Source organism: Pelmatolapia mariae, linkage group LG5 (assembly GCF_036321145.2).
Source record: "Pelmatolapia mariae isolate MD_Pm_ZW linkage group LG5, Pm_UMD_F_2, whole genome shotgun sequence".
Taxonomy (NCBI): Eukaryota; Metazoa; Chordata; class Actinopteri; order Cichliformes; family Cichlidae; genus Pelmatolapia; species Pelmatolapia mariae.
This window is the reverse complement of record NC_086231.1, coordinates 30,134,882-30,144,480: the sequence shown is the minus strand read 5'-3', so window position 1 is coordinate 30,144,480 and position 9,599 is coordinate 30,134,882. Positions and strand designations below refer to the sequence as shown.

The following is a 9,599-nucleotide window of genomic DNA, read 5'->3' as shown; positions in this document are numbered from 1 at the left end:
ACATCTTCTGACGTGAATTTGGATTTCAGAAGGCAAACCTGAATGCAAAAACTTTGTAAAAGGAATTGTGCTATACACAAAAGATAGGGTATTTCCTTAAAAAAAATAAATAAAAAAAATAAAATGTGTACAACTACAAAAATGGTGCTTGTTTTTGTCCAGTGTGAAAACTCCAGCGAGTCTTTAGTGTTTAAGTGTGAGTACTCTTCTTAAAGGACACAATCTGCATTGCAGTACCCTCAGTTTCAGTTCCCAGTGCAGTCTTTCTGTAGCTTTTATTTTTTCCTCTCATTATATCCATTTATGTATGTATGTATGTATGTGTCACTTCACACTACATAAACATTCTCAGTGATGCTGCATTAATATAATTATATCATTCTTATAAACGTTGATAGTCACATTCATAAAGTATGGAAATGAAGGAACAAGTAACACATAACTCTTTCACACACACGTCATACACAACAGGTTTCAGGTGTTTATTCAGAGTAAACATAAAAACAAAAAAAAACAAAAAAAAAAAACAGCAGTTTTCAATCAGCAGTACTTCATCTACTACTAGCAGGAAAATATATATTATCATACACACATTTTTAAAATAATTATCTAGTTAGAAAACCCCAGCCTCCATAAAATTGGTTGTTAATGTTTATACACCTTACTTCTCAAAACTCATGTTATGTAAAGTGCAGGTGCACCAACATGTTAACTCCAGCTGTTTTGCCTGGCAAATGACACATTTACTGATTGCGGTGGATGATGTTTCTGTTTAAAATTTAAAGAAAAAGAAATCATGAAGATTTCTTTGTTTCCCTGAAACACATTATGGAATCAAATGTTAAAAAAAAAGAACAAGAAGTCAAAAATTTGACAATCGGTGCATCCCAAATATACAGTGATCCACGGATCCAACAGTAGCAGAGTTGACTACCTATCCTTGTTGCTACGGAGATCGGTCGTCAACGGGTCGTGCTGAATAGTTTGGTGCAACATCAGAGCGAGGAGACCAGCTCTGTTGGTCATAGCAGTCCTGACATTACGTTCCTGTTCAAAGAGCTCGTCCAGCTTGTACCACTGTGTGGGGGGAAGGAAAAGAAACAGACCAGTGTGGAAGAGCCAGTGTTAGTTATTTAAAATGACAAAGTCACAAAGAGATTTCCGTCTCCTCCCGGGATTGAGCTGTGGATCTTCCACTTTTTACTGCTCTGCCTACTTTAACTCCTTTAATTTGCACAGGTGAATGTAAAGGCGACACCCCCCCCCCCCCCCCCCCCCCATTTCTACTACTCAGCTGAAAAACTCTGCTGTAACCAGACCGTTTTTGGGTCTATTACCTGCATTCCCCAGAAATTGCCCAACATGTGCCCAACATGTCACCTGATCTGAAACATTACTTTCTTTGACTTTATTTGAACTGTGCAAGCTTTCCAAACTACCGCATCAATCGTGAAGTTGGACTCACCACCCTGACACGCTCCAAGTCCACCTCGGCTCTCCTGAGCTTTTCCCAGTTGTAATGTTTGTTGCACTTTCTTTTGGAGACTCTGCAATATTCTCCTGTCGGCTCAAACACATTCTTCACTAGAGGGCACCCACACACTTCATCCACAGGCACCTGTGGACCGATCAAAAGAAAGACAGATTAAAGTCTTCACATTGACTGCACTTTATGCTTAGTGGCTTCCCCCTGCCACTTCTTTGCTTTTACACCAAGAAAGCTGTTTTTCTGACCTTTGGATCTCTGGAATGCTCTGGACACAAAACCTGAAGCCTCTTGCAATATGTCTTGCTTTGTGGGTTGTACACGTCACAGAAGAGCCTGGTTGCGCTGCAAGAAAAACGTCATCTTAGTAAATCATCCAACTACAGAAACATTCAAAAAACTTAAAGGCAGCAATGAACTTCACTAACCCTTCTATCCTTGTAGGGTACATTGACCCGAAGGAGGTCTGGCTCTCATACTGTTAAATAATCAGAAAAATAAGTGTTTAGGAAAAGAATGAGCTTGCAGCAGTATCAGGAGAAATGAAAGAAATGATCACCTTTGCATAGCATCTCTCCATATGTCTGAGTGCCACTTTTGGATTGATTGGGTGACTACAAGACACGCAGAAGATCTGCAGATCTGTGTCCTCGCTGTCGCCTTCATTTACCTGCAAGCAGGAACCAAACCAAATCTAGGTTTTCCCTCTGTTCTTCATCTGCAGTTTCAAACTGACAATCAATGCCTGAGATGTGCGCTCACCTCCTCATCCTGCTGAACCGCCTGCTGCTTCGCTTTGGCGATGATGCCCTCCAGTTCGTGGAAGCGTCGCTCCATCTCGGTGAGGCGGAGCCGGGCGTTCTGCTGTTCCCGGCGTATCCGCTCCAGCTGCTTCTTACCGTGTTCCTCAGCAATGCAGGGGCTCTGCTGCCACTGCTGAATACGCTGAGGGAGGATCTCATAGATCCGGCTGACAAGAACAAAGATTTTAAAACTTTTAAAAAGTGAAGTAAAAATGTGAAAGAAAATTCCAAACGCTTTTCCAGTAAGTTAAGAGAAAACAACAAAAGCAAAAAGAAAGTCTTACTTGGCGGCCAACTTCATGCCACAGTCCTCAGAGCAGTATTTGGAGTTGGGTCTTGCTCCCGCCACACAGTTCGGTCCCAGGCACTGACGCTGACCTCCGCTATCTCGCAAATCCCCCCTCTCACTGTGCCTGCTTCTGTCTTTGTGCTTCTGCTTCTGCTTGTGGCGACGCGACTCCTTCTGAATGTTTTTTTTTTTTTTCCAAAAACAGATGTTACCATTTTAACACGCGGCAGCTCTTAAATATCAACATTTTCTATGAGAAAACCAGCCTTACTTTCTTCTCAAACTTCTTTTCTCGTCTCTTGACATGCTTCACCTTTATAGCTTTCTTACGCATGACAGGACTGAAGGCCACCTCGTCATCATCCTCACTGGCCCACGCCTGCATAAGAGGAGTGATTGAATGAGTGCATGTAAAAGTAAGTGAGTTTTTCCTTCCCACTGTCGCCAAGTTCTCGCTCATATGGGGTTATCTAACTGTTGGAGTTTTCTCTTTAATATTTACCTTAAAGTATGAAGCGACTTGAGGCAACTATTGTTGTGATTTGGCACTATATAAATAAAATGGAGTTGAACTGAATTGAATATGCAACAGCGTAATGTGAATCGTTCTCCTACCATGCTGTCGTCCAGTCCTGCCGTCTTGTACTGCTGGTAGAGTTCTGCCTCGCTGTCGTAGTCCTCAGAGTACCGCCTCCGTCTGTGGTGGGAATTGTCCCTCCTTTCTCTCAGAGAGAATTCCTCATCCTTCACACGCAGCATTTTCTGAACACAAGATTTATAGGAATTTAGAAAAACATACAAACAAACAAACAAACCAAAAAAAACCAAAAAACTTTTGATTTACACCCTACTTTTGATGTCCCTTGCATGTTAATGTATAATTACTATACTATTACAATATATGAGGCACTGTTAACACATTATGGAGCTAAAGGGACTTACCCTGGCTCGCACTTCACATTGCCTGAACCTGCACTTCTGTCTGATTTTGTTGGGGCCTCCAAACTTCTTCATGTCCTTGCAGAAATCACACTGAGCACAGTCTTCAGTCCTCCTGCAAGGCTCACATTCCCCGCACATCCTCACTGAACGCTTTACCTGGGGGAAATTAACAAGAGGCAATAAGAGCTAGGACATCCTGGAAAATAAAGAATGAAACTCAAAGCAAAAAATGTACAGACTAAATTTCATATCACTCCATAAGACTATGAGGAAGATCAGCCAACCCCAGCCATGCATGTAGCGAATCCATCTCTGCTTATAATGACCACAATAATACAACTTACTTTGGATCCACGCCGCCTTTCACTTCTATAATCTGGAGTACTTGGAGTGCTGTACTGTCTTTCACCTCTGTCAGAGTCGGGTTCCTTGTCACGACTTTTCTTTGATCTGTATTTTACTTCCAACAAGGGATTTTCTTCTGGTGATCACAAATACAAGGAAGAGGAATCTTGTTAATTTCCAGGCAAATAAAGAACCAGATTGAATTTTTTTATTTTTTTTTAAAAAGCAAAAAAAAGAAAAAAGAAAAAAAAGAATTATCATCACCTCTGCATCTCACGCAGTACCATTCCTGGATTGCCTTGGCCATTTTCTCAGTGATGTTAATGCAGTGGCCATGGAACCACTCATTACAGTTGTCACAGCCACTGTCGCCGAGAAACAAATGCATTTAATGAACAAGCATTTAATGTATGAAATACTTCTTCTGTGCCATATTAAACATGACAATACGGGTATAAATTTTGAGGTGACATAAAAATGTCATATCATGTATGAGACCAAGACAAATTTAGATCCAAAGAGACAATGTTCAAGATAGCAACACACACACAAAAAAAACCATAAGAAAACTTTTTCCAATAAAAGTGGAAACAACAAACTTTTTTGCACCGCTTAAGAGCGAAAAAAAACCCACAACACGTACAACAAGGCTATGGAGGGAGAGATACTAGCAGCTGGTGGTGTGTGGCCCAGATGTAAAGAAATGACTCCCCCCAGGCCTCACTCGCACACTCACTAGTTGTGTACCGTCTGACAGCAACAGGAAACAGTGGTTTCTTACCGTTGGTGTTGGGTGGGTAAAGAAGGGCTTTAAGCACCTGGGTAAAAACTAGGGATGGACCGATCCGATATTACGTATCGGTCCAATACTGACCTAAATTATTGGATTGGATATCGGAGAGAAATAAAAAATGTAATCCGATCCATTAAATATCACAAAAGCATCTCACAAAACTTGCGACATGGCGTAACCCAACTCTTGACCTTAGCACGTCGGAGGAGTATGCGTCACGTGATAGAACGGCTGTGGTGTGCGAGACCAGTCGGCGGTCTGGTTGAGCATTTGGAGCCGCTATGTGCTTCCAAAGCGGCATTTCATCTCCGAGAAAGCTATCCCAGAAAGTAAAGCAAGTGTGTAAGTACATTTCTGAATGTTTGTAAAGCATTCCCACGCTAAGCTTAACAACTGATATATGGAGCGACCGCCTCTTCTTCTTTCCCCCTCCGTCTCCTGTTGTTACTTGAAATCATAAAACTGATCAATGATCGGCTTTTCTGTTGCAACTCCCGTCTCTCTTGTTTGTTTATTGCCCACTTTGCGCCAGAAAGAGGAAACCAACGGCAGCACATTTAAGCTTGATAAGCTGTTGTTAGAATTTATTTAATATTACTTTCGATACCAGGATCCTTTTATACGTAGCTGACAGCTGGTAACTGTGCAGGGGCGGGTCTAGCAAAGTTTTGCCAGGGGGCCAGGTAGGGCATTAACAGGGAAAGGGGGGCACAAAGAAATACTTTTCTTTCTTATTCTCATTTAAAATGTCTAGCTTTTAAAAAATAATAATCTGAATCTAACAACCAAAGTTTTCATCTGATGTAAAATATATAGAAATCCATTATTGTATCTAGTAACTATTATTCTAATAGTTCGTAGACTAATCCTTTTTTCTTTGGGAAAGTACCATCTGTGCAGTCTGCAATTCTGTTGAAAAAAGATGTCGAATCTATTTAATTATTGTGGAAATATAATTGACGTCTGTGCATTTGTTTTACACATGCATTAAATTAAAGTCGATTACGTCGATTAAGCATTATGAGGTAGGGGGTGGGGGGTGGTTCCCTATGTTTTTTGCTGCGAGTTGGCAACCCTATTAGTTAGGGGAAATATTAAACAACCTAAGTACTCTTTAAAATACCAGAATAGGGAGGATGGTGTAGGTTTAAGTTTATTAGATTAATCAGTACTGCTGAACTATGAAATATTTTGGGTGCAGTATATTTTTGAAACACTACAACAAGTACAAAATATTCTTCAGTTTTAATATGTGACCATACTGTGCAGACTGCTAATGAGTTACACGGTTACATTTCATTAATCATTGTTAAACTAAAGTGGTAAGCAGTTACTTTATCCTTTCACTTAAAATTTCCAGGAAAAACACTACCTTGGCTACTTTTGTGGTTACATTTGATTTATGCTGGGTCACTACTTTTGCACTATAATGCTGCTGCTGACACCTTGGTTCACACTGACAATTAGAAAAAAGATGATAAGAAAAGAAGGATGGAAAATGCCTGGAATTTAGTTACACTTGCAAATACTGCTGCCTCCAAACTGCAAGCATCAATAAAATGTTACGGTATTGTTTTCTATATCTGTGGATATATCATTATTGGTAGTTTTCTTGAAATAGAAGATCTTCATTTAAAAAAAATCTCTGATAACATTGCTGAAGCTAGCGCCCACCCCTACTGCACGTACTGCAAATATAAAACTGATATATACTTACATCATGAAGCAGTTGATGTCTGGTTTCCGACAAATACAGTAAAGAGGTGCGTTCTCCCCCTCCATGCCAGAGTTCTCAGGCACTGGTACATGGTCAGTGTCAGACACTTCACTGTCCTACAACATGCCACATAGGACCACATTAGAAATGACATATATGTAGACATGCTAATTATACCTGGCTAAATGGATGCAGTAACAAAATGTTACTTAGCTACTCTAGTTATTAGTTTCCAGTTGTGTGCAGTTGCTCCAGTCTTACTGACAGTATACGGTTTCAAACACCAGTGCCAACGTTTTATTTTTTAAATCTTAGTATGATTCTGGACCAAGACTTGTGGCCTGTTGCTCAGTTAGTTATTGTCTGACTACATTAACTACAGTTCATAAACATCATTTATTTTCTCCTACTTATTTTATTTAGGGTGTATTCCAGCTGTCATAGGGCAAAAGTACACCCTGGACAGATCGCCAGTCTGTTGGAGGGTTATTAGAGAGACTCAGACAACCACTCACACCTACAGCCAACTAACCTAACCCCGCGCATGTCTTTGGAGGTGTTCAACACCAGTCTGGCCGAATCACAGATAAGCAGGGTGTCTGTGCTGCAGAGCACAGCTGTGTCAGAGACTCTCTACATCAATGTAGCGTTAAGGATGCGGGTCAGGACGCGGAGCGATGGGTGCACTAACACAATGTAAATATTAGAGTTCTCACCATTGTCAATATGCTGTTGCGTTCTTATTCGTATTATTGCAACCATATCCCTATTCTAGCTTACCCTAAAATTTTTTGGAGAGAATTGGTCTGTTAATAAACGCGATCAATTGTTTGGGACTGCTCTAGCAACCACGTCGCATAAACAACTCTACTTCCGGTGGGAAAACTAATTAAGGGTAAAGTCGCACTAATAACGCCTACCACTCACTTTCATATAGCATACACTATGATCACTTCCACACAGTAACGTTGTAATAAATATAATCCCCGGTAAAGTCAGTTAACGAAAACCACTTGCATGTAATGCCAATGACGACCATTTCACAAACAGTAGAAAATGCTCAAAATGTTGTCGGCACCAAAAGTGAAGGGCTGACAGTTGTGTTTATATACGAACCGTAAGCGCTAATGTTGGTTAGCATCAGCTAAAGCGAGGAAGTTTGACACTTGCAGAGGCAGTGAACGCAGAGAGAGCTTAAAAAGGCATTGTATTTTTTTTTGTTTAGTCTTTGCTTCGTTGCTTTGATTTGGGATTTTTTTTTTTGCATTAAGATGTTGCACACAAAATTAAAGATATAACGGTGACTTAGCTGCTTGTTGGAAAAACCCATGGACCTTAGAAAAGATCAACACTACTCGGATGTAAACACCCGTGTAAAACACAATAGGCAAAATTACGCTTGCTAACCTTTCCAGATCATAGGCTTCACATTAAATAAATATTTTTTTCAAATACTCACCATGATCTGAGACCGTTTAAATGTTTTGTTACTCTGAAAATATGGCTGTATGAAGCTAAACTTTTAGCTTGACGGCTAACGAAATGCTAAGATTTACACGGAAACGATCAGCGGAAATCGTTAAAGTACTATTGGTCTACATTCTTCTTCTATGGTAGCAGCCTGGGCAGAGCCAACTTTAAACTGCCGCCATCTGTTGGCACGAATGACTGTAGAAAACATTGTTGCGACAACACGTTTTGGGGGGAAAATAACAATGATTGAAACTTTACTGATAATTTGTCCAAATTGAAAAATGCCCTCCTCCACAAATATCATGTGACAACCTCATTGCCTTACAGAATTATGACGTCACACACATGTAGAATCTTACCACCAATTTGATCCTTTGATCCTTTGATCCTTAAATCCTTAAATAGGGGTGAAGAGCAACGACTTTTAGTCCGTTTCTCGCAGCATTGATGTTTGCAGCATTGAACCGTTCGCCAGAAAAGCCTTTTGAAATATTTGGATCCTTTGCAATAGTCACTGTATCCACACCCAACATGTCTCAGACAAAAGATCCAAAGGGACAAGAAGTTGACCCCTACGCTCTTCCCTGGGATGAGCCACTAGACCCTTACCTCTCCTCTCTTCCTTGGTGTGACCAAGTAGAACTAGAGGAAAAGTGTCTGGAAGAAATGGAGGATGAAACGCTCACAAACACAGAGAAGATCAAGTTCTTGATGGAGGAAAATGAGCGAAAGAGCGCTGAACTAAAAAAGTTGTCATACCAGCTTCAAGAAAAGGAAGCTATTATTGAGGAGAAACAACAGGATCTCAATGACATGGACAAAAAGAACCAGGAGCTCCAAAGAAAGCTTGATCAAGCTCTGCAACAAAATAAAAATCTCGTCCAAGAGAAGAAACAAGACGGCATGAAGAAGAGAGGGCTGCACAGCAATCTCCGAGACATGGAGTTAATGTACAGTGCTGACAAAAAAAGGCTTGACAACACACTGCAAGCAAATGAAAAGCTTCTTCAAGAAAAAAGGCAACAGGAGTTAAAACAAAAAGAAATTGATTGCAAGCTTCAGAGCATCAAGCAACACAATGAAAGCTTGCAAAGAAAGCTTGATCAAGCTCTGTGCCAAAATAAAAAACTCCTCCAAGAGAAGAAACAAGATGGCATGAAGAAGAGAGGGATGCACTGCAATCTCAGAGACATGGAGCTAATGCACAGTGTTGACAAAAAAAGGCTTGATGACACACTGCAAGCAAATGAGAAGCTTCTTCAAGAGAAAAGGGAACAAGAGAGCAAACAAAAAGAAATGGATTCCAAGCTTCAGAGCATCGAGCAATACAATCAAAGCTTGCAAGGAAAGCTTGATGAAGCTCTGCGACAAAATAAAGAAATCCTCCAAGAGAAAGAGCAGCTGGACAGAAAGCAGGGAGACATGGAGTGCCAGCTCCAGCACATGGAGGGAAAAGAAAGGATGCTGCAGGTAAAGTCTGATGAGACACTGCACAAATATCAAGAGCTGCTTGAAGAGAAAGAACAGCTGGCCATTAAGCAGAGAGGAGAAAAACTTCTTCTCCAAGAGTTTGAGAAGAAAAACCAAAATCTGCAAGAACTTTACAACAAAATGAAGTTCAAAGCATCTGAGCTGGAAGGAGAAAATGAAAAACTCCCAAAACAGGAGGCAACATCTAAAGTGCTGAAAGAAAGGTTGGAACAAAAACAAGCCGAAATAGAAGAAGTAGAGAAAAAATGCAATAAGCTGGA

General features: G+C 40.6%; 1 protein-coding gene across 1 annotated transcript; it reads right to left on the bottom strand.

Annotated features, from left to right (window-relative positions):
- Positions 1 to 461: 461 nt before the first annotated feature.
- Positions 462 to 7,939, bottom strand: cxxc1b (CXXC finger protein 1b). The gene is made up of 14 exons (XM_063473193.1): positions 7,835 to 7,939; positions 6,376 to 6,491; positions 4,130 to 4,230; positions 3,865 to 4,001; positions 3,521 to 3,676; positions 3,194 to 3,340; positions 2,850 to 2,957; positions 2,574 to 2,752; positions 2,249 to 2,456; positions 2,046 to 2,156; positions 1,915 to 1,964; positions 1,735 to 1,831; positions 1,466 to 1,618; positions 462 to 1,077 (listed from the first exon to the last, which is right to left on the bottom strand). The coding sequence occupies exons 1-14, from the start codon at positions 7,835 to 7,837 to the stop codon at positions 931 to 933; spliced, it is 1,713 nt and encodes a 570-aa protein (XP_063329263.1). The 5' UTR covers positions 7,838 to 7,939; the 3' UTR covers positions 462 to 930.
- Between the last annotated feature and the right edge of the window lie 1,660 nt (positions 7,940 to 9,599).